This window comes from Pongo abelii, chromosome 3 (assembly GCF_028885655.2).
Source record: "Pongo abelii isolate AG06213 chromosome 3, NHGRI_mPonAbe1-v2.0_pri, whole genome shotgun sequence".
NCBI classification, from domain to species: Eukaryota; Metazoa; Chordata; class Mammalia; order Primates; family Hominidae; genus Pongo; species Pongo abelii.
The window spans coordinates 129,849,412-129,873,076 of NC_071988.2; the positions used below are offsets into that span (position 1 = coordinate 129,849,412).

At 43.8% G+C, this 23,665-nt stretch overlaps 2 protein-coding genes across 7 annotated transcripts in view; one reads left to right on the plus strand and one right to left on the minus strand.

The window, feature by feature from the left end:
• LEF1 (lymphoid enhancer binding factor 1) overlaps positions 1–13,642 on the minus strand; it is a 119,651-nt gene extending 106,009 nt beyond the window's left edge. For 3 of the 6 annotated variants that reach the window (XM_002815045.4, XM_054554247.2, XM_054554248.2), the window contains exons 1-3: positions 13,246–13,518; positions 10,770–10,836; positions 9,245–9,378 (exon numbers count right to left, since the gene is read on the minus strand). In XM_002815045.4, the coding sequence (XP_002815091.1) occupies positions 9,245–9,378; positions 10,770–10,836; positions 13,246–13,458 (414 nt within the window). In that variant the 5' untranslated portion in view covers positions 13,459–13,518. Of the gene's footprint in view, positions 1–9,244; positions 9,379–10,769; positions 10,837–11,969; positions 12,668–13,245 lie in introns of those variants that run through there. The other 3 variants (XM_054554250.2, XM_054554249.1, XM_003776513.4) reach the window with 3 other exon arrangements.
• Positions 13,643–17,351: 3,709 nt separating this feature from the next.
• Positions 17,352–22,104, plus strand: LOC100451436 (uncharacterized). Its single transcript, XM_009240254.2, has 4 exons — positions 17,352–17,397; positions 17,755–18,765; positions 19,114–19,214; positions 21,470–22,104. Exons 1-3 carry the CDS (start codon positions 17,352–17,354, stop codon positions 19,125–19,127), a joined length of 1,071 nt encoding a protein of 356 aa, XP_009238529.1. The 3' UTR covers positions 19,128–19,214; positions 21,470–22,104.
• The last annotated feature ends 1,561 nt before the right edge of the window (positions 22,105–23,665 follow it).

Sequence of the window (23,665 nt, forward strand, 5' to 3'; positions counted from 1 at the left end):
CTTGTCTTTAACACCGGGAGTATAACACTCACCCCAGTTTTCACATTGGGATTAAATTAAATATGACAACCCTGTAAGGTGCCTCGCACAGTATGTAGCACAAGGTAGTAGCAAAAAAAAAAAAAAAAAAAAAAAAAAATTAGCTGCTTTCCCTTCTCTTTCAAGCAAAAAAAAAAAAAACAAAAAACTTGAGTTTTAACTTAAAATTCTAATGTATGAATACAAATAAGAAAAAAAATAATTCAAGCAATGATTATTTTCCTAACACTGCCAGATAGCTGACTGGTCAGCCCAACTGTAATAAACAGTAAATATTATTTACTTCATACTTTTGGTTTTGTTACAGACTTTAAGATGCCAAAACAAAGTCTAATATATTTGAGATAAAATTTCAGCACCTTTTTCCCTTGATCCAGGTCATTTTAACCAGTATACCAAGATGATATGACCATAATTATTTTAAGGTACCATTTATAGTGTTCAAAATTGAGCGATCCTGCACAAAGAAAGCTGCATCCAATATATAAATATTTAACATTCATGGGATTTTACTGAAAGAAAAAGAAAAGTCCTGAAAGGAAAGAAGCTGGAAATTTCCCAGGAGGCTAGAAAAACATTGATTTCTCCTTGCTGTCCAGCCAACACATCCCTTTGGACCTGATCCTTTTCAGTGACAAGAAAGCTAGAAAAATTTAAGCCAGAAGGAAATTTGAAGGGCAAAAAAAAAATAACTTGCCCGTTGTCCTTCACACGGCTCCTGGATATCCTTTCTCTATAATTTTTGCAGTGGAGAGAAAAAACCCAGCTCCTATGGGATTAAGGGGAAAAAAAAAAATCTCCTAACCAAAAACATATTCTTACCTCAATTCAACTCCATTCAAGTAGTTAAGAGTTATCTGGCAATTTCATATCAAATATTAGAAGGATATGAGACTTTCGGCTAACAAACCCGAAATTTAGAAATCTCTTCCCTCATACGTCTCATTCCCTTTCATGGTGGATTATGGTGCTAAAGAAGAAAATCTGCTGCTCCTAACAATCACAAGGAAAGTGAGCCCAAGAGAGGAAAATCAGATCTGTAAAAATACGATGACATTCCCCTGAATTTTTATTTGTGCAAACATTTTCTAAAGGTTTGTGTAAGGCCTTCACCCAGTATCCAAATTCTGAGTCAGCCTGATGGCACAATAGGAACTGAAAGTTTCTTCCCTCTCTCTGGAGTTTACCGGGTAGAGTCAAGCACTTCTTATGGCTGCAGAAATCCCACCAGGTGGGGCCCAAGGCACTGACTTACACCATCTTAGACTCCTGCTCTGCGGCCACAGCTAGAAAACAGCGCTTTTGCAGGCTTTGTGCCATCTGAACTTCTCGTCAACCAGATCAGGTAGACAAGCCCGATATTAATATGCCATTTAACCTTCCCAAAGTTTTCAGAAGATGATGATAGAGACCTGACATTAGATCTCAGGTCTTTTAACATCTAGCCTAGTCCTTCCCTTCTCTATGTTTAGCCTTCATAGGGCACTGCCTACCTATCTCTCCCTAACTAAGGCTCAAAAATTTTGTTCACCACATTGCAAAAGGATAGAATCAATTTACAACACACAATGGCCTAGAAAAGTCAGCACTGAGGCTGCCATGTGTATTTGAAAAGGACAGAACTTTTTAATAGCTGAAAATACCTCGTGTTACTGAAAAAAAAGTTCCTTCTATTGCCAAGATAATGAAAATGAATTGAAAAGCATTAACCACATGATTCTGAAACACACTTGAAGATGGTTTTCTTTTTACTAGTATTGTGTTTCCATCTCAAGAATCCTTCTGAAAAAAGCAGTTTTATCTCTCCATTTCTTCAATTAGGTTTCTAGGATCTAACTAACAGAGAAGTACTTCCTAAGATAAATCCTCATATGAGGGTCTAGTCCATTCTTTATTTATTCCAGTAGTGCACTCCCCTGGCTGACTGTTTTCAGGAGTTACCTGGAAACTCAATATTCTATAAGGAGTAGTTTTGACTTCTTCATTAAAAACACTGGTCTAATGCTATTTTATTTACCAATGCAAAAAATAAGAGAAAAAGTAAAATAATCAAATACTAAGGATTACTTAGTAAACACTTTCAAGTTTTACTTTTCACATAGCATTTGGTTTAATAAAGACAGACCATTTGGAAATATCCAGAAAACACACATGCAAAATTTCTTCTATATTCTTTATTAACTCAGCAAACTTACTGAGGTTTCTACTCTGTGCTAGGCTGACTGTAACTAACATAATTCATCAGCAGTCCCTGAGTTTAAACTGGAGGACTGCTGATGATAGTCCCCCAGTTACTTTATGATGCTAACTGATTACTAGATGATTAACTATCATCAACATTTTTTATAATTTTTATTGTAAGGTTTTCCAGGATTAAAAAAAGATTTATAAAAATATCTTAGTAAAAAGGCCAATATCATGTTATTGCTTATAAGTGTGAGCCAAATAATGTGGACATCGAGTGTCAAACGACAGACAGTAGAGACTCAGAAGGGTGAGAGGGTAGGAGGGGGGTGATGATGAGAAATTTCTTAATGGATACAATGTATGTTATTTGGATGATGGATACTATAAAAGCCCTGACTTCACCACTATGTAATCTATGTATGTAACAAAATTACACTTATACTCCATAAACTTATACAAATAAAAGAAATATATCTTAGTAGGTCAAATTTTAAAAATTTTGCTTTGGTTACTGTTTCATTCAGAAGCTGACAATAATAATAAAATTAAAGCTACCCTAGAACCACTCTCCTTTTTAGAGAGCCTAACTTATATCTACCTCTTCATTCTCTCTCTCTCTCTCTCTCTCTCTCTCTCTCTCTCTATATATATATATATATATATATATATATATATAGCTTTTTCACCCAGGCTGGATGCAGTGGTGCGACCTGGGCTCACTGCAACCTCAGCCTCCTGGGTTCAAGAGATTCTCCTGCCTCAGCCTCCTGAGTAGCTTGGCGCCTGCCACCAAGCCCAGCTAATTTTTGTATTTTTTAGTAGAGATGGGGTTTCACCATGTTGGTCAGGCTGGTCTCAAACTCCCGACCTCACGTGATCCATCTGCCTCGAGCAATAGGCAACTTTTTACAGGTGAACATAACAATGACAATAAATTACTATGCTGAAGATCAAAATTTCATCTGCAAAACTGTCATCAAGTTCTACATAGGATTATGTGTGAGCATAGGTAGACACAACAGTCAACAAATCCAGCTTTCTAAAGATTCTACTTGTCCCTAGTTAGCTGCAAAAATAAACTGTATTTCTAGACACTCTGTGATGAAACCTTCTCTGCTAGTCCTATTTCTCCTATAAATGGAAAAATGGGGTTGGCAACAAAACTCTTGCTTGCTCTGGACTGCCCTTGCAATTTTCCCTATACAGATTGAAGGCATGTGAGTACCATCACTCAGTGAGCTTTGTAAGTGATCTACAGATAACAAGTGGATAATTGCAGCAGGTTTACAGGTTTAGCTAGAGTGGGTATTACATACAAACGCACTCTTTTACAGAGACTTTATAATCCTCTACACAGCCTCTGCTAACAGTCTGCAAATAGTCCCAGCTAGATTATCAGAATTTCTGAGTTAGCAATGCCTCCTGCTCCCGTCCAGTCCTCTGCTCAACTCCCCACTCTTCACTTTGGTACAGATTAACTCCCAACTCCCCTCACCTCCACCCCGAGTCTTTGTTGTTGTTCTCTAGGATATTTTAAGGCTTTCATCCTCTCTATCTGAGAGACTGGATCATTTATATCCCTAAAAGAGTTTATAGCAGAGTCTGTAGTTCCTAGGCAAGTAATTCAAGATCATAATATTTAAAAAGTAATCATGAACCTAAAGTGTAATTTTTTAATTATCTGAAGAAAATCCAATGGCTGCCTTTTCTAAATAAGTAAGGACATGTGAGGATAGCGCATAGGAGTACTAAGTGTCTTGATTACTACAGTATTAGCTTCCTACAGATTGGCTCAGCTCAGCACAAACACTTAAGCAACAGCTTTAAAGAGGACAAGTTTTAAATGAACATTCCCTTAAAAAAAGAAGAGAGAGACAGAGAGCGCAACCTTTAGTCCCAGGGTCCCAGGACAGCAGCACCTACATAATGCTGAGCTCTACTTTTACCTGGGAATAACATATATATGTTTTTCTGCTTGCCACAGACAGTGCTGGCATGTTTTCTCTTTAAATTCCACGTCTTTTACCAGAATCAAAAGGAAATCAGCTTTATAAAATTCCAATCATGTCTATGATAGATAAATGAGGAACAAAAGGAGTCAAAAATGAAGTGTTTTGATTGCTCAAAAACAATTCAATCACATAAACCCAAAATGGTTCTGTCTAAAGGACAACATTAAAAAAAAAAAAAACTCATCCGCTACAAAATTGATATTATAGCAAGTACTTGTGAGTCTACAAATTCAAGTCCAGAGAGTCCCATTTGTGAGACCCTACCTCTGCTCTGTTAAATCACATAAGGGTCTCAGACCACAGGAAAGACTCGATCAAAATAATGAGGTTGATGAGAGCAAATCTAAGACCTGTATGGGAGTGGAAAAAATACTTCAAAAGCAAGATTTTTGCAGATTGGCTCAATGGTCTTTTTTTTAGTGTGTGGTCTTTTTTTTTAGACTATCTTTTGGGTTGTTCTCATGTCTTTATCAGTGAAGAAGAAACTACTAGGGTCATTTCAAAAAAACTATCTGAGTAAGGACCAGGCATGTAAATGCAATATTAGCTCTGCAAGGGTTACACGTAGTATGGCTTCCTGGCACACTTAAATAAGCAAACTGGCCATAAGGTATTTGATGGGGGAATGGCAAGTGCTTCTAATTATTCTGACTATGATCCTGTCCCAAATTGTAGCAATGCAAGGAAGGAGGGATCAAACAGGAAACTTTGGGGGCTCTGAGGAATTTTCCCCACACATTCTCTTGACATCTATATATACATTTAAGTTAGAATAATACACTTTCTAAAACTTATTCTCCACTTGAAGGGGAAAACTCAATGTGTTTAGCTTCAAAAAGTGCACAACTTAAAATAGAAAAGTGAAAATTATTTATAGGTTAAGTCAAATTCAATAGCTTCTTGCAATAAAGTGAAAAGATACTCTACCTTAAAAATCTTGCATGAGATATAAGCCTTAGTCTCCGTCTATCCTTGAATATTACTTATGTGATTATTTTCAAAGGTATCCAACAATGTCACATACAGTGGTGTATTCAGAAGCTTACTGATTAGACAAGTCCAACTTAGTTCCTTAATTCCAGATGTGAACAATGACAAAATCAGATTTTAGCTGTTTATAAGCAAGTACAAATATGGAGGGTAGGTAAGACCAAGTTATAATAGGTATAATTCTGTTTAATAGAAACCAAAGTGTTGATTCCCTTATGGTAAAAGTCACAACAGAACTAAGTTATACAAGGTAATTAGAAAAGAACTCGTGGAACATTTTCATAGCAATTTCTACTTTAAAAAAATAAACAAATAAACATTTTAAAAGATAGCTGAAATGAGAACACCCATATCTTTCCTTTCCCACCTAAAAATTGACTCTTAGAAAGATCACAAAGAACCAAAAACAATGAAGTTCGCAGCGCTACACTGACCAGGTGTTATTGTGGTTTGATGTGACTGAGCTGCAACGTTTGCTGCAGCTTCCTGCACTGTGTTGCTTTTCCCTCCCCAAGCATCTGAAGAGAAATGAGATGTTTCTTTTCTAAGGTGTTAAACATTTGGGTCGCATGCGGAACAAATGGAAGATTGACGCCTAAGATGAATAACCACAGTGCATTAGGCCAGTGGGAACTTTCACTACATTAAAGCTAGCCAAGCTCACCATTCACACGGTGTTCAGGCACACAACTGCCAGAGCCAAACTAGGGATGTAAAGAACTATTTTTTTCTTTACCATTGGCCTACAGGGATTTTCATAAATAAAGTTCAGAGAATGAAAGGTTTGGGAGTATGCTTTTAATAAACTCTCCAGGGTCCTGGCTCTAAAATATTTAACAGGCTTCTGCATCTTCTCTTCACTCTCTGTGAAGAAGACCAACTCAAGCCAAAGTTTACTATGCCCTAAGAACTTACGTTGACACCAAATATGTCATGATAGGTGCTTTCTTCTTAGACCCAATTTATCTGAACTAAGAATTCTTATTTAAAATTCTGTGAGAGACCCATTCATAAGATTTCTGGTATAGACACATTCACACCCCTAAGGATTCCAGTTCTAGAAGGATGTAATTTGCCAATTAAAATTCCCCTTGAGAAGAAAAAAGGCTGAGTAGGTGAAAGTGGTTCTCCTGAACAGGTAATACTGTATATTGGTCATAGGTAAAATCTGTTCGAGCATACACACAGTAGCGTTTGTCTAAAAAATAAGCAAAAGCATATGCACTTTTTATAATTAGATTCCAGCAGAAACATTTCTCTGCATGCCAGTTGGCCATAGCTGGTATCCTCTGGATTGTCTGCAGGTAGATACAAACAGAAGACTATTTAGGGAAGGAGTGGTCAGGTTCCTCCCCCACCCCAGGTGTTTTTCCAGTCCTAACACTTTTGGGAAGCAGATGCAGTAAACAAGCAATTGTTTGTAATGCAAATTCAAGAAGCAGGATGCCAAGGGGATGCTCCCATCCTAAGCCCAAACACAAATGGTCACCATGCTCCTGACACCCTAGATGAAAATCTATCACTGTGGATGTCAGTGACACAAACACTCAGCCCTGCTAAGGACAGAGTTAAAGAGCAAGAAGGCAGAAGTGTGGTTAGGGGTGAAGAAGAGAGGCTGTCTTCCGGTTAGTGTTTTTGATCTCAGACACATTAAAAACAGCTGTTAGGTATTAAAAACCAAAGATTGTAACTCACTTCGGTTGGACCCTAAAAAAAAAAATTTACATAGTCTTGTGGTTACAGCTGAAAAGCTTCTGGAATTGTGCAAACTACAGAATATCTCAAGAAAACATGCCTAAAATAAATACATCCTAATATTTAACAGAATAAAGCAAAGCAACAGATAACAGGGTAAGGTAACTGTTTCCTGACCACACCCCTTTCCTACACTCTACCCAGACCAACATTTATTCTGGCCACAAATCTTTCCTAAACAATGAATGACTGTTTGATTCACTGACCTCAAAATTTTAATACATACACTAACAATAAATACCTTCTATCAAAAGATATTTTCTATCAAAATTTCAAAATGACTAGTATACTGGTAGATTGGGAGAAAAGACTATGGAAACACAAGGCAGAATGCTGGCATAAAGAGGAAGATCAGCTTAATTTTCAATATTCTTAGGGATTGTTTATAAATACCAATAAATATTCATTATATTGATTTTTTAAAATTACTATTTTGAAAGAAGTAGCTGATCTTTTTAAGAAATAAATTCCACAAATGTTGTATACGCACAGCTGAAAAACGTAAGGCTGTTTTGTGGCTATTTTCTATTGTCACCAACACTACTTTGATTTGGAAAGATTATTTGTTATTCTGAAAATGATTTAACAGGAATCTTCAATTATTCCTTATCTAAAACATATTCTCCTTCCCTTCTCCACCCCCTCCAAAAACAACAAAAAAACCTGCCCAAATATTAAAGAGATATCTATATATTTGCATGTTTTGTTCAAAAATTTAAAGTCTCCTACAACTTTTAAAACTCAAGCATTTATTTGAGGGGTCTCTAACTATTAAACTATTTTTGCTTTTTTAAATTACTTTTTAGGTAGGCGATTCATCCTCATCACACAGACATCTTTATCATTAAATACTTGAAAAGCCTTAAAATAAAATATGAAATACCTATTTCTTACAGCAACCATCACAAGATCTCCCTCAAGATTAGAACCCCAAGATATCCACTTTAACTACTATATAAAAATTAGAAAAAGCTTATTCCCTAGCTGAGAGATCAAATATCCTTTAGAAATTTATTGGAAAATAATTACAATAACATCTAAATCACAGTGCTCAAAGTGATCATATTTGATATAAGTATCATTTCAACAACTGAAGATTATGTGTAATGATAACCACAAATACTCTTGTTGATAACTGTTGATTTTGAGCCACTATTCTCTGCTAGTGAATCTTCTCACTCCCAGATTTTGTTCACTGAGGTATTAACAACGTTACTCTTCCCAGATGTTTGTGACTGATTTTTTTCAGTTGGTAGAAACACTGGGCAAGTAAGTCAAACACTATAGGTTCCATTTTACAATCTTAGATTTGACCTCCAGGGCTGTCAGTGAGACTGGAACCCTAATCCCCGAGACCCATACACATGTGTTTTTCATTGGGGATTAGGTGGTAAAGGGAGAGTGGGGCTGGAGAGAAGGTAAATATATTGATGGGTCAGTAAAAAATCCGTCACCACCGCCGGTGGGCTAATTCTAAGAGAGAACTCCATCACCAGCACATTTTACATCTACATACTACACAAGTTACCATTTAGGTGTTTTCTCACTTAAATGAGGTTTCCACTTCCTAAGAGAAATATCATCAAATAAACCTGAAATTCTTTATAATGTTATGCATTTGCATAATGCAGTTATAATACCACTGCATTTTTAGAATTTTAAAAGTTAACTAAACCACAAGATTAAAAAAAAGGAACAACTTTCATTAGGGTTATCTTTGAGTGATGCTTTCTCAACAATTGACAATAAAGCAAAAATAACTCATCCTCGCCAAACCCATCCTAAGGAAACATTGGCTGACACAATAAAATAAGACACTGTTTTAAAAGCCAAAGTAACATAACAAACATTCAGCTCCAAATGAGCTAAAGTAGCTCTGATTCTAGAAAGCTTGTGGGCATTAAAAGCTATACAGTCCTTACTTAGCTGAAAAAGTAAATCAATGTTTTCCTCTCATCAGCATAGAATGTACAATACTCATAAAATCAGGGATTTGTTGATGTAACTTCACTTGATTTTATAACTTATGATCTGTTACATATTTATTTTAATCAATAAGCCAAAAGCTAAAATTTCAAAGGCAAGACATCAAAGGTAGCACTGTTTTAAGGTGGCCATTCCTCATAACAGCTCTTATTTAGCAATGACTAGTTATATATAATGAAAGCATTACCAATGAGTTTGGAAAAACAAATATTCTGCCAAAATACAAATCAATTTGCACTTCTGAACATAATTTGCAACATCAGCATGTTACTTACTGTTCTCGGGATGGGTGGAGAAAGAGATCCATTTGACATATATGGGTCGTTATTCATATTTGGCATCATTATGTACCCGGAATAACTCGAGTAGGAGGGTCCCTTGTTGTAGAGGCCTCCATCTGGATGCTTTCCTGGGAGGATCCAAAAAACAATCAATGATGCACTGACTTCCCTTTTATATTACTGTATTTTTCATCTGAAAATCTAATAGTTCTAAGATAAATCAGACCCTACATAAAAGATTTGTTTACAAAATACTGTAACTGGATTATTATGCTCTATTTTAGATTGACAGTATTTATTCTCTTAAATAGCTTAGCAGCAAACCAGATGTTTTAAAAACATGTGGTTCAAACAGTTCTTCCACTACTGACTGATGTTTTTACAAAAATAAGTGTTATCCATCTAATTTAATTTGTTCTAATACTAACAAACTGGACTAAAAAATACAGAACACACACAACTCTAAAACTGTAATATAAATATATTAGGCTATCTAGCTACACACAAACACAGAGATTTATATACTTGAAGTTATGTTTTGCCTTGTAGACAAACTCAAAGATTCTACCTGTGCTTGCAGATTTCTAGAAAAATTTCTAGATTCTACTGAAAGAGTTGTTATCTAGTATATAGGCAACTATCTAAATGTATAAAGGATTAACTCTGGGAGGCTTAATTTTATGTGCTACACTTAGATCATTTTGCCAAAAAATTTCTCTTCAATATGTATATTTCTTCTTGTTAATCTGTGTAACTATCTTGCAGCTGAGGAAGAAGCCTAATATATAATTCTCTTCCCTGCTCCTGGTTGACATATTGTATGTAAAAACACTTCATTTCAGTTAGGCCAATTGTTAAGTAATTAATGGAGAACAGACAGGCTGACAAGAAATCCCTAAGGTGACTTGATTCTTTTAAAGTCACAAAGAATTCTCCTTAAGTCTAAATACATATGTATGTAATTTTAAAGTTTTTAGCAAGAATCAGAAATAGGGAGAAAGGGTATCATTTCTGATACGCACATTCCTAAATATAAGTTTTATATTTTTACAAGTTAGATTCTGCTCTGCTCATTTACTGCCGGCCTTTTCACTGTAATAAGGAACAAGAAACAGCAATTTTGCAAGTGAAAATCCACTCAAAACTATTCTGGTTGGAAAATAAATCGATATATAATGTCATTCTTCTTAATAACATATTAAAAATACTAAAGATCTAAGCTAATTAGGACTTAAGGTAAGATGAGGAAGAGAAAAACTCATTATAGACATTCCCTCTTCCCAATCTGGAACCCACCTGAAATCCAAAGGTCCCTAACTCATTCAAAAACAGTTTTTAAATTATGTAATATATATTAGAGGTAAGCCATAAGTTTCCTGCGTTTTCTTTACCATTAAAATAGTGGGCATAGTCTGACCTAGTCCCAGTTTCTTGAACTCAAAAGTAACAAAACACACCTATTTATACGAATTGCACACCTTATCTGCTAAAGTCAGAAGAAGTAGAATGGGTGTCTTACCGTCATCGGGGTGTTCTCTGGCCTTGTCGTGGTAGGGCTCCTGAGAGGTTTGTGCTTGTCTGGCCACCTAACATCGTGAATCCCCACACCCAAAAGAAAGAAAATCACCTTAGAGTTTGTGACAATAATGATACAAATGTGTGTGCGCTGGTAATTCAAAGGAAGAGGTTTAGGGGCAACTCTGTTTTATTACTCTGAGAGACATACGCTAGTGTTTAGTACTGCAAAATCTGTTTCTTGTCAACATGTATTTTTGAGTGATTATTATCCATCCGGGACCAAAAACGTATAAATAATAACAAAACCAATAAAAATATAGTTAAATTTAGGAATGATCCACATGCTGTTCTGACTGCTGTTTATTAAACCATATCAAGGCTCCTTGGATGCCTAATATTACAAGAGTAGGAGTTAATGGGGTTGATGGTTTTGATAGCCTCTTCAACCACTGTTCACTTCAATCAGATCTGATTAAAAGAAGGCTGAAATATCATTTTGCAACTGAAAACGACATTTAAACATAAACAAGCCAACCACTCAAATGCGGTCTTAAGGCAACTGCCCTGAGCGCAGTTCCAGCAGAAGCTCCACTCGAGCTTATAACCTACTATGGCTGGCTGAGTGCAGGCTTACAAAAGTAGAACGATTCTGTGGTTAAAGGAGGAAAATTAGAGAGTCGGGTTATAGACATCTAAAAGGTAGCCCAGTTGATATCAGTTTTGGTAATCACTATCCACCCAGACAGACTCAACCACGTGCAAATCAGTGGTATCACTCCTTCACCCTCAGGCCTCCTCATGCCCACTTAACACCCAGCAAAGTGTAACGCTTTAACACCCGAGTGCTCTCGGATTCGAACGCAGTGTCCTTCACCCGGACCAGAAAAGTGTGGAGAATATGAAGTGGGTGGCAAAATTATTTATGGACTAAGGCAGGACAAGCAAAATGGGTAGAAAGAGAGGCTGCTCTACAAATAGGAGAGTTTGGCAAAAAGCCTGTGTTTTGGATGTTATTCGGTTCTCTGGACGTGTGTCCTCCCTTTGACCTCCTTTTCCCAGCACACAGTAGTCACAAATCTTTTACACGGGGTTAGGTGCACCCTACCCCCGCCCCCAGCCCGCTCAAACTGGATTCAACGGGTAAAGAACACCCTTCTGTTCTCTGAACCCAGGCCCCCAGCCTTTCAAAATGCGTACTCACCTCTGCCATTGGGATAGAGAAGGCAGATCTGAGGTGTTCTTAAACGCGCTGTTTAAAACCCAAAATGTCCCCGCCCTCAAAACCACACACTTTCTTTTTGGGGGTAGAAAGATGCCATTTAAGGAAAAAAAAGGTATATCCTCCAAGTTTCTTTGGAGGGAAAAGGCGTTGGTTAAATCATTCGGGTGTCAGGACTTTTCTACCGGATTTCCTCCAGAGGGTTTCCCAGTTGTGGAACAAGGGTGACCAGTGGAGTGTCGGGTTGTCAGGGTCCATTCGCCCCCTAGACCAGCTCTGGACTAGGCTTCAAACAGCCCTCCAGCGCGGCCCTGCTCCGCGCTTTCTCTAGCCAGCAACCACGTGTCTCTATTTACTCTACTCAGGTTACCAGCTCTATCGCCCGCAGCCGGCCAGAAGACCCGATAAAGCGCCTTCCACCCTGCAGGACTATGCCCGGCTTCCGCCGCTTCTCCGCCTTTCTTCTGCGTAGATTTAAGGCCTGATCCGGTCCCAAACCCCAAATAAAAGTTGTGGATTTGTTTCCAAGTGATGGTGGTTGGAGAAAACTAGAGTTGGGGGCGGTACAGCCAGGGTGTATCCTTGGGGTGGGTCGGCTCGGCGCACCCACAGCTTCCAGCTGCCAGCCCAGGCGCTGGGACCGCAGGGACTGAACCCCGCACCGCCCCCGCAGCCCGGGCGCGCGCCCCATCGGCCGGCCTGCTCCCCGCGGCCCGGCTCAGCGGTGGTAGGGACGGCCCCGCCTGCCCCAGCCCACGCCCGCCTCCCCTTCCTCCCGCCTGTGGCTCTGCTCGTCTCCACCTAAGCCTTTGGTGGTTTAACGCACTTTTGCAGAGACATCTACCAAGAGATAGCGTGTGCACTTTGTTTTCCGTCCTACGGAAGAATTTATCAGCAGCGTTATTCAACCCTACTCGCTTTTTAAAGCACGGCACCCCTCAGCCCAACAAAAAGACCGAAGGCGAAACATTGTGGGTTCCTGGCCGCGAACCAACCAACCGTTCAGCCACCGAACCCCCTAAACTGATCCAGTTGGAATAAGTTACCCTGCCCCTCTACCTCCCATCCTACACACACACACACACACACACACAGGCAATGCGGACCGGGGGCCCAGCTACGCACACATCCCAAAACAAACGAGGGATCTACTCGGGACCCTCAGCCGGGCGGCCGGGCGCCTTCGTTCCCTTCCTCCCTCTCTGCGTTTCCCAGGGACCCGCCACGCCTCTCAGAACTGGGGCAGCGGCCGGCTCACCTCGTGTCCGTTGCTGGCCGGGATGATTTCAGACTCGTTCACCAAGGAAGACTTGATGTCAGCTAAATCGCCTTCCTCTTCGGGATGACTGATCTCGGCGAAGATCTTTTCCTTCTGAGGATCGCCCTCGTCCTTGAAGGGGATCATCTCGTCCGTGGCGCAGAGTTCCGGGTCCCCCCCGCCGCCGCCACCTCCTCCGGAGAGTTGGGGCATCCCGGCGGCTCTGTAATCTCCGCTCCGCTGTGGGAGCACCCGCGGCAACAGCAGGAAAGACACAGGGGTAACTCAAGGGTGAGGGAGGAAAGCAGAGTTGGAAGGGTTCGTGCAGCAGGACAGCGGGCGGAAGCGGGGCGGGCGAGCGCGGGGCCGCCGGCCGGCAGCCGGAGCAGCTGCCGCGGTGCCCGAATCCCGGCGGCCGCCGCGCTTTCCCGCTTCGCGGAGACCGACGCCGGTGCCCGCCCCCGAGGCCGAAGGGCACTGGGCGGCGAGGGCTGCGGTAGCTGGCGCCTCCGGGGGCGTCTGCGCGGCGCGCGCTAGGCGAGGCTGCCCCGGCGGCCACCCCGCGACCCCGCGTCGCCGGGATTTGCGCGCGGAGAACGCCGGTTCTGGAGGGAGCACGACTCCCCAAAGTGCAGAGGAGGGTCCGGCGGCGCGTCTCCGCGGAAACCCTCTCCACTGTAGTTACCCCGGATGCCGACTTAGTAGTGTGTTTTCCGAGAAAAGAGAGGAGATCTGGGCAGAAAGGCCCCGTTTGCCCCAGCAAAGAAGGTGCAAGGATCAGAAGATAACGAAACGTCCACTTCCTGAAGGGTGGGAAAAAAAGAAAAAGAAAAAGGAGCCACCCACGCTGGAGATGTCCGTTTTAGAGCTTCTTATTTTCTTCCCTTTCGCTTCGGTTTTTCTTCTCGAGGCTCATTTAATCTGCTAGAGAAGGAGGAGGAGCAGAAGATGGGGGCCGAGGAGGAGGGGAAGAGAAAGAGAAGTTTGCCAAGAATAAAGTTTTTGCCGGCAAGCGCGGGGACTCCGCAGTGGAGGGCACTGCGGAGTCTCGGGGAGTCACAGCGGGGGCCTCGGGCCCAAATGCCTCTGCCGGGAGCTCGAGCCGACACACACACTCAGCCCGACCCCTCTTTGTTCCCGGCTCTTGTTTCTTAGCCTGGCTTGCTGGCTTGCCGGCTCGCCGCTCTGCACGCCTCCGCCGGCCAGCTCCGTCAAAGCAAAGAGCTGCGCCCCTTGGGTTCGCCCAGCCGAGGGGAGCGGACGCCCCGAGCTTGGCCGCGTGCGAGGCTCCGGGCGCGTCCTGGTTCCTCGGCCCGAGAGCGCGCAGCCCGGGTCCCTCCTCCGCGCCCTGCCCCGCAGGTGAGCGGCTGCGCCTCCCCACTGCTTCTCCTCCTCCCGCGCCTGGCCGGCGCTGAAAAGCTACCCACTTGCGTCGCTTCTCCTCCCTCTCCCCTCCCCCGCCTCTAGCTCTCCTTGGCTGCCCGCTGGAGGGGAGGCGGGGGGTGTGGGGGAGTCGGCGAGAAGGAGGTGGTGATTGAGGGCTTTTTTTTCTTTTTCTTTTCCCAGATCCTGTAGGACGAGTCTTGGTTTTGGGGTGTGTGAGTGTGGTGTGTGCGCGCGCGCCTGGAGGGAAGGATCAGGCAACTTGGCGAGAGAAGGAAGGACCGGGCGCTGCTTATAACCCACGGAGAGGCACGCTTTGCCCGCGTGAAACTGACAAGAAACATTGCCGCAGTGGCTTGACTTCATCATCTAAGTATCTATTTTCTTGGCCCCCACCCACCCACTCCTTTTCCTCTGCCAGTCTGTCCCCTACCTCCTTGACGCCTCCCACTCTCCTTCCCCGGCTCTGGCCGAGGGAGGAAGATGAAAGAGAAAGCCGCCGCCGCTGTGATCGACACCACATTGATAGATGCTCTGACAGTGGGGAGAGGCGGGAATCTGGGACTGAGAAAAGAAGGAAAAGGGGAAAATATAACAGACATTGCTCAACTATTAAGAGAGAACAGAAGGACAAGGAAAAGAGAGTTGTGGCTTTCCCGAATATAATATCACACACACGCTCTTTGGAGACAAGGGAACACGCTAATGAAAATAAAATCTCCAGGCTTACGGAGAAAAAATATGACGAGGAAGAAGGAACTGAAGACTAGATTTTAATTATTGCTTTTTAAACAATATATCTTTCATTCTGTTCTCACCACGGTATGTATGGAGAGTTGTGCTAGGTCTCCCGTGGGTTTTCAGAGACACACACCGCAGTGTGTGGGAACCTCATCAAGAATGAAAAGATAACCCAAGAAGGGGGAAGAAAAGGCAAAAGGACTCAGGAGAGCAAAGCCAGAAGAGGGAGGGAGGACGGGGTAGTCCCTGGCACCTTGGACTGCGAACTGAAAGGGACCCTTGAAGATGCAAATCCGAATACAACCTCAAAAATTCCCCAGTCTCCACTGTCTCTTTGATGAATTTTGTACAAAAACAGTTTTCAGGAGATACTTTGTGAAAGTTACAGCAGAAGGGAAGCTGAAGTTTGAAAACACATTACATTTTGTTCCTTGGTTCTCAAACCCCCCTCAGTTAAAAATCTAGGCAAAATTATTATATCCAATACAATAACCATCTGTAAAACTTCAGAACAGTAAACAAAGGACATAAAGAAATGTATCTTCATCTCCCTTAAATTGAAAACAAGCAAAACACTACAGAATCAGATTTTGCTCCATTATATAGGAATTGTCTGGCAAAGATCCCTCTTTTTTTCCTAAAGGTGAAATTTCAGGCTGCTGAACATTGAATGGGTAAAGATTTTAACAATGCTGTATCTAAGTGAGCACTTATGACTTCACCTACTAATAACGACTACTTCTTGGGAATAAGAATTTACTAGGAAGCAATTTTTAAAACTTTAGGAAGGATCCAGTTGGTCCCTACAACATGGCCAGTAGTCACATGTAAATTCTGTCTGGAAGATTGGGGTGAAATTAAGGGATTGGTGAAGGAATCCAGGAAAATTAAAACATTAAATCCATTTTTAATAGCTGACAATGCTATGCCTCAAGAGAAGAAAAAGTATATTCTGCTACGGTGTATGAGAAACCCAATTTTTGTTTTTGGATGATGGTGGTATGTCACTTCCCTTAAAGTTAGGCACCAGTGTGAGTGAGTGTCCCAGAGAGGTGAACATGTAGCTGTGTCAGACATTTATAGCCCCATTCTTAAAAGACACATGGGAAAACAAAGTCAAAAGTCCTCCCATAACTGCACCAATTTGACCAATAGGAAAACAACTGGAAAATGCAGTTTCACCAAAGCAGACTAGAGGTTCCTTTTCATCAAACCCTCAGGAGGGGGAGGGGAGAACGCAGAATGGCCAGGGGGTAGTTTCTGGAAGCCAAAGAGAGATTAAATGATGACTCTTACATCCCCCCGCTGTTTAAGTGCTGAAACTAATTCAGATCCCACTTTCTCCTTCATGTTAATTCTGGATTCCCCGAGTCATTTGGAGCCTATGCTCCAGGTTTCCTGAAGATTAGAAGCTCAAGAAGATGGGAATTTTTAGAACAATAACTAGTGCAAACTGTTTACTTGAAGGGCCAAGGGTAGGGGGCTGCGTTTGGTATTTTACTGAGACCCCGTCCATTGAAAACATTGTTTCTAACGAAATCACCCAGCACCTTGCTCTATTTGCGTGGCTGTTTTCCTTACAGTGGTGTAACTGGTGTTAGCTGATTGTCTTCAGGATTGTTGTAAATCTTCTGATGAGCAGCACTTAGAAGAGGCTTTAGTAAAAACCATGCGCCCCAAATTTGTAAAGCTTCGTTTGGGAGAGAGGTTGACATTTCCACGTGAAGTCTGTCTTTTGGAAACTGCAGGAGGACGCAGGAGGGGCGAAGTAACCCCAGGAAGACGTTCTTCCCCCTCCCTTATGGATTCAGTGTAGTTCCTGGCATAAGCAATTCTGTCACCGGGCGGTCTTTTCTAATTCGTGTGGGGGCTGATATTAACATAAGCAGCCGCCTCTTCGGGTGCGAGTGGGATCCCAGGTCCGGGATGTGGTGGGTGCGGTGCGGGAGAGGCACCCGCCGCCCGCCGCCCCCTTCCCTCGGATGTTAGAGGCAAGTTGTTCGTGTGAACTCGAGCGAACGACTGGAGGTTGGCTGTTGCAGGTTCACTCCTTCAGGATGTGGGTTTCAGGGGGCGTTTTGATGTGATTTAATTCCGACCGTGAAAACAATTGCTAGGGGCTGGCTGGATTGCTGTTGGTTTTTCCCCTCCTGGTGGCTTTGCTTGGTTTGGGTTTAGTTTGGGAACAAACTTGTTTTATATCAACACTTCCTTCTACATCGGGCGCCGTCGCCTCAACTGCGCGTGGGGGGCGAGGTGCCCACCCCGCACAAGAACAGAGGAGCGGGGGAGAAGAGACGGCCTCGCTGCCCACTGGGTAAGCGGAGCCCAGCCCCGCTCGGGAGCGGGCAGGAGAGCCAGGGGAGTGACCCCCACTCACACCAGAAAACCCCTCCCCCCCGACGATTTTGCTGCCAACTCGAGTCGGCTACAGACAGTCCAGTGAGTCCTTAATTACAAGGACGAGAGAAAAGCACGGTGCCCCTCGAGTCCTCTCCGCCCCCTCGGTCCTAACCCCCGCCCAGGCTCCGGGTCTTCCCCTTTGTGTGGCCTGGACTCTCTCCCAGCTACAACTTTGGTGGGATCCCAAAGGAAGGAGGTGGCGGGGCCTACGGAAGAGGATACTCAGGAGCCAGGGAGAAGGGCTAGAAACGAATAATGTGACTCCAGAGGCGGAACCCCGACCCCCTCTATTTCCCACCCCGGCTTCACCCGGAGACGAAAGCTGTGGGCATCTTCAGTTTAACGGACTTCGCGGAAAAGGAGAGAAGGGGGGCGAGGGAAATGGCAGTTTGTGTCCCAGGGGTTCTTCCGCTTCTTCTTGCCGCCTCCTAAAGACAAACAAACACAACCCCCCACCCTCCGGGGTATCAGGGAACTCGTGGGACCGTGAAAAAGTCGTTCCCAAATCCGGCCGCCTGCGGACGTCGGACTTCCGCGGGGCCGGCGCCCGTTGGCGTCTGCAGCTCGGCGCAGCCTCGCGGGGCTCCAGCGAGCGGGGTCTGCCACCCCTCGCGCCCTCCTGCGGCTTTCCCAGCGCTGGGCCAGTGCAGGCCGAGCCCTGGCGTCTCTGCCTCGCTGGGTGGGGGTCCGGGGTGCGGCTGTCCAGAGGGCTGCCCCTCCCGCGGCCCGCGGGGAACGGGCGCATCCCACCCTGCTCTGCAGGCCGCCCTTCTGCCAGCTGGGAGGCGAGGGCACACGTCCTAAGGCTGCCCAAGGGGGAGAGGAATCGCGCCGGTAGGAGAGCGCACGGGAACCAGGAACGCAAGGCCGGCACAGGGGAGCCGAAGGAGCCAGACAGGGCCCGGCCACGCGCCCTCGTCGCTCGGCTGCGCTCCGTGACAGGAACCCAGGCTCCCACGCACGGGGAATGCCTAGAACGGAGCTGGAATGGAGGTGGGAGCTGGAGTCATTTTGCAGGCCACAGGACTGCTCATTTCGTGGGCAGGACGTGACATTCTTGTCCCTCCTTTCTGAAAAACTTTTCTCAGGCGCCTGAACTTGGCATGGGGACCGGCCTCGGAAGGCCGGCGGGTAGCACGGCCACGGTGTCCAGCCCTTCGCCCTCCTCGCCCCGGCCCTCGGCCCGCCCCCGGGTCGGGGACGCGCGCGGAAAGGCCGCCCGCGCGCGCGAGCCGTGCTTTATATCGGCTGAGGGCGGCGCCTGCGCAGGGCCCGGCGCGGCGGCGCGGCCTTTGAAGTCGCGGCGGCTGCTGCTTTCATCCTTTCTTTTTTCCCTCGCAGGCCCCTTTGTGTGACTAAATTTGGCAAGAATATGGATCTGAGCCAGTCTTTCCACGTGTGCTCCCAGCTCCCAGCTGAGAAGGCCAAGGGTTCTCTTCCGGGTAAGGAGACAGGGAGAAAGATCAAAGAGTTTGGGGAGCTGGATCTGAAATGTGAATTGAAAATAAAAATCAAGCCTGGACACATTCCAGTTTCTAAAGCAAAACCAACCCTCAGCAGAGGCCGGCTCTCTATATAGCTCTGTTTCTTTCTCTCTCTGCTCCCTTTGACTCTTTTCTGTGACCATTCTTGAGCACATGGTATAAAATAAAGAGAACACAGGGAAACAGTTTCTCTATATTTCGTTTTGGAGTAATTTTATTAGGGAAAATATCTTGTTCATAATTACCGGTATGTAAGCCGAATTTCCTCAGCCGTAAATATTGTCTTATTTCAGCATGCTTCGCACTTTCTTTTGCGGCCACATTTGGGAAGAGAACGTTGACACAACACGTGTGGATATGTTCGTTGTGTATAGTGGTCCTTTTTTTCTGCACATGATATGGTGCACCGTATAGTTTTCTTTCACAGAAGTTAGATTCTGGAAAACCAATGTTAATATTTTTATCAAAGTACTTACTGTCACAGTTGATCCCTATGATTTGAAACCCTCTCGTCGATAGACTGCAGAGATCTTTTCCTATAGGCCACTCACCAGTCCGAAACCTTTGTGTTTTATGGTTAAAAAACTGTAGGTCCCTTCACTTCTGTTGTTATGGAAGTAACTAAAGTAAAGAGACAGCTTTGAAATACTGTGATACGAAGAGTCAGAAATCCTGGGTTGGAGATGGGCCCTGCCACTCCCTCTCATGCCATTGGTAACCTTAGGCAAGCCATTTAACCTCTTCCAGAGTCTGTTTCCTCTCTGAAAAAATGGATATAATAATACCGTACTATTAAGTGAGATAATGCATGTGAAAGTATGTACAAATGTAAGGTATTATTAGTCCATGAAGCAAAGACGATCCTTTTAAGGGGACCTGTTAAGTTGCAAAACCAAAAACTTCTGAAGCTCTAGAAACCCTTACCACAGGAGCAAATGGGGACAGTGTTACGCACTCGCGTCCATGCTAGGACCATCTCCACGCCTCCATCAGTTGTGTTACAAAGGCCATCAAAATCATTGAAGCGGTTGTTACCCCCCAAGTGAGTGTGATGAGAGAACATTTTAAGAACAGGGTGAATGTGCCTTAACTGGTGTTTATGTTGGGCTCTTAACAAATTCATAAATGAATGAAGAAAATAACACTGAAAACAGTATCTTTTTGTGAGACATTTAACACACATTACAGCAGCTCTGAAAACAGTCTTAGTATAATGGCTTGAGAAAGTAGTAATGTTTATGTGGATAAAATACCCCCAACAACAGTTGTTAAGGACTCACAGGTGGGGAGAGTGACTAGAAAGGTATATAAGAGTTGTTTCTTGAGACTGTGTAAGTGCCACAAAAATCTATGTTTTAGAATAGACTGCGATTATGTATCCCAGACAGAGGTATCTCAAGTTTACAATGCAGTAAAGATTATTGCTAGGGCTGGCTGGGAAGTGACAGGAGTACCACAGGTGTAGTACATGGGGCATTTAGCTGAATGTACTTCAGTGATCCTTTCTAACCTAAGGTAACCCCACCAAGGGAGCCATTTTCTGGGCTCATTGGGAGCCATTTTCCAATATAAGCTTTTCAGTGTGACCTGTGTACAGAGTTATGAAAGCAGCAGGGCTGGGGGGTGGGTGGGGTTCCAGGGTTCCTAGGTCCCTGTGGCATGGCCCAAGGCTGCCCAGGGTGCAGACTTCTCCTGAGATGCTCCATCTCCTTCAGCTGCCTCCTGCCAGCAGCAACCCTCAGCCTTTGCCAATGCATGGAAGGGACTCTATAGCAATTTTAATTGGCACTTAGAAAGCACCTTCTATTTTTTTTTTTTTTTTGAGAAGGAGTCTCACTTTGTCACCCAGGCTGGAGTGCAGTGGCATGATCTCGGCTCACTGCAACCACCACCTTCCAGGTTCAAGCGATTCTCCTGCCTCAGCCTCCCAAGTAGCTGGGATTATAGGCACTTGCCACCATGCCTGGCTAATTTTTGTATTTTTAGTAGAGACGGGGTTTCGCCGTATTGGCCAGGCTGGTCTCAAACTCTTGACCTCAGGTGATCCACCCACCTCGGCCTCCCAAAGTGCTGGGATTACAGGCGTGAGCCACCACACCTGGCCAAGCACCTTCTATTTTCAATGTACTTTTCCCCAAATGTCCTAAATTAAAAGTAGATGCTGATCAAGTTCACTGGTCAACTTCAGTTCTTCCTTTCTCTTTTCTTTACAGATGCAGCCTTTTTGAAATTTATTCTTGGCCAAAAGAGGAACATAGATCAAGGATTCTATCTTGCTTTTGGGAGGCAATGGAGAGACCCTGAAAACACTTAAGGAAAACCTGAGGCCTTCTATAAGAATATAAACTCCCTGAAAGGGGAGGCATGGCCAAGCAATTTACTTATTTTTATAAATCTCTTTCCTGGGTGGATATGGTAATGGATGTGTTTCTTGAATTGTGGTAAATGCACCTCATAAAATGGATGGACTGGGGCTGTATTCTCAGGCTTCCTGGGCTCCGTTGGCATTGGGCAAGCACGTAATGCCTGGTTTGAGGCTAGAAGCCAAAGCCACAACCTTCTTGTAGTACCAACTGAGCCATAGGGAGATTAATGCAGAACAAGGTCATTAGTCTCATTGTTTATCCAGTTACTAGCCGCATAGATTTGTGTAAATTTCAGCTACAGTGGTTGCAGCCTGCCTTTGATGTGTGTAATCTGTACATTTTAGTGCTCCGGAAAAGTGCCTGATTGACAAGATCTACATCCAATGCCCAGAAAACACATTCTACACAGGCACAGTGAAGCGTGGAGTTGAACAATTTTCCAGTGAGTTCCATCAAAGTAAATAAACCAACCTAGAGCATCAGGATTGAGCCTCCTTTTTCTCATGACATGACTTTTGAGTGTCCTTGGGAATGGTTTGTATTTGTTTTCATTTGAAACTGGGTGACTGCTTTAAATCCTTATTTACCTCTCAGAGGAAGAACTTGGCCTATGTGACATTTGACCTTGAGGATGCTTTCTGTTTTAAAGCACTTCTGTCCATAAAAACAGACTCCTTGAGTGAGGTTACCTGTACTCATATATACATTTATTCAAGACACAGCCAATTTCTAGTTCCTTCCTTAACTTTGTCTTGCTTGTATGGCTATGCTTAAACTCAGAATTAACAATGATGGGAGTGAATTCAGATGGTAGAGAGAGGAAGTGCAAATAGTTTAGGCTACAAAATTGTCATCTGGCTCCACCAAACACTTTTCTTTGGCAAAAATAAAGCTAATTTGCCTTATCTGAATTTGACTTAAAGGTCCTGCAGTCCCGCTCTGCCAATTAACAGATCTCAAGTCCACTTCCCTTAGGTTAAATTGGCAGAAAGCAAAGGACAGAGATAAACTACTGTCCTATGAGGTTAGATGGTAATTTTTGACTGCCTGTTCTGATAATCACAGACTCCCAAATATATTTTGAGATTCATTTGAATTACCGAGATATTTGATTTTTGCAGTTCAAGTTACTAGGATAATTTTTACATTGTTTTGCTTTGTATCTCACAGTGGCTGAGTAAGACAGACCTTGTTGAAGCTCTAGCTCTCTCACTGTTAGCCCTCCCTGTCCTGCACCTTTGCAGTTGCCTCCTAACGAGTCTCTGGCTTTCATTCTTTTTTTTTTTTTTCTGAGACAGTCTCCCACTGTCGCCCAGGCTGGAGTGCAGTTGTGTGAACTCGGCTCACTGTAACCTCTGCCTCCCAGGTTCAAGTGATTCTCGTGCCTCAGCCTCCCGAGTAGTTGGGACTACAGGTGTGCACCACCACACTTGGCTTTTTGTGTTTTTATTAGAGATGGGGTTTTGCTGTGTTGGCCAGGCTGGTCTTGAACTCCTGACCTCAAGCAGTCCACCCACTTTGACCTCTCAAAGTGCTCTGGCGTCCATTCTTGCTGGGTTCCATGCATGCCCCACAATAGTCCATAGAGCAGCCAAAGTCATCCTTTAACATTTCCTGCTTGTGGCTTCCAAGTCCCTACGTGAGCTGTTTCCTGGCTTCCTCTTGCTCACTGCTCTCTAGCACCACTGGCTCTCCAGCTGTTCCTTAAGAGTGCAAAGCACATGCACGCACGCGTATACACACACACACACACACACACACACACACACACTATACACCTCAGTCCTTGTTGCCTCTGCCCAGAAGCTCCTGGCCAGGTAGATGTTCACAGGGCTCACTCCCTGACTTCATTCAGGTTCTGCTCAGATAGTCCCTTCTTAGAGCTTCTTATCTTAAAAAATAGCCATCCCCCCAGACCTTCTGCCTTCACTCCCATTCCGGTCACTCTCCATTTTTTTTTATGGATTTCATCTTCTTTTACTGTCACTGCCTGGCCTATTTTTTATACTTACTTACTATACTTATTAGCTTTCTCTCCCACTG

Coding starts and splice junctions, on each gene's coding strand:
- LOC100451436 (XM_009240254.2), top strand. CDS start 17,352: ATGTTAGAGGCAAGTTGTTCGTGTGAACTCGAGCGAACGACTGGAG. Junction 17,398..17,754: donor ACTCGAGCGAACGACTGGAG/GTTGGCTGTTGC, acceptor CACTCACACCAG/AAAACCCCTCCCCCCCGACG.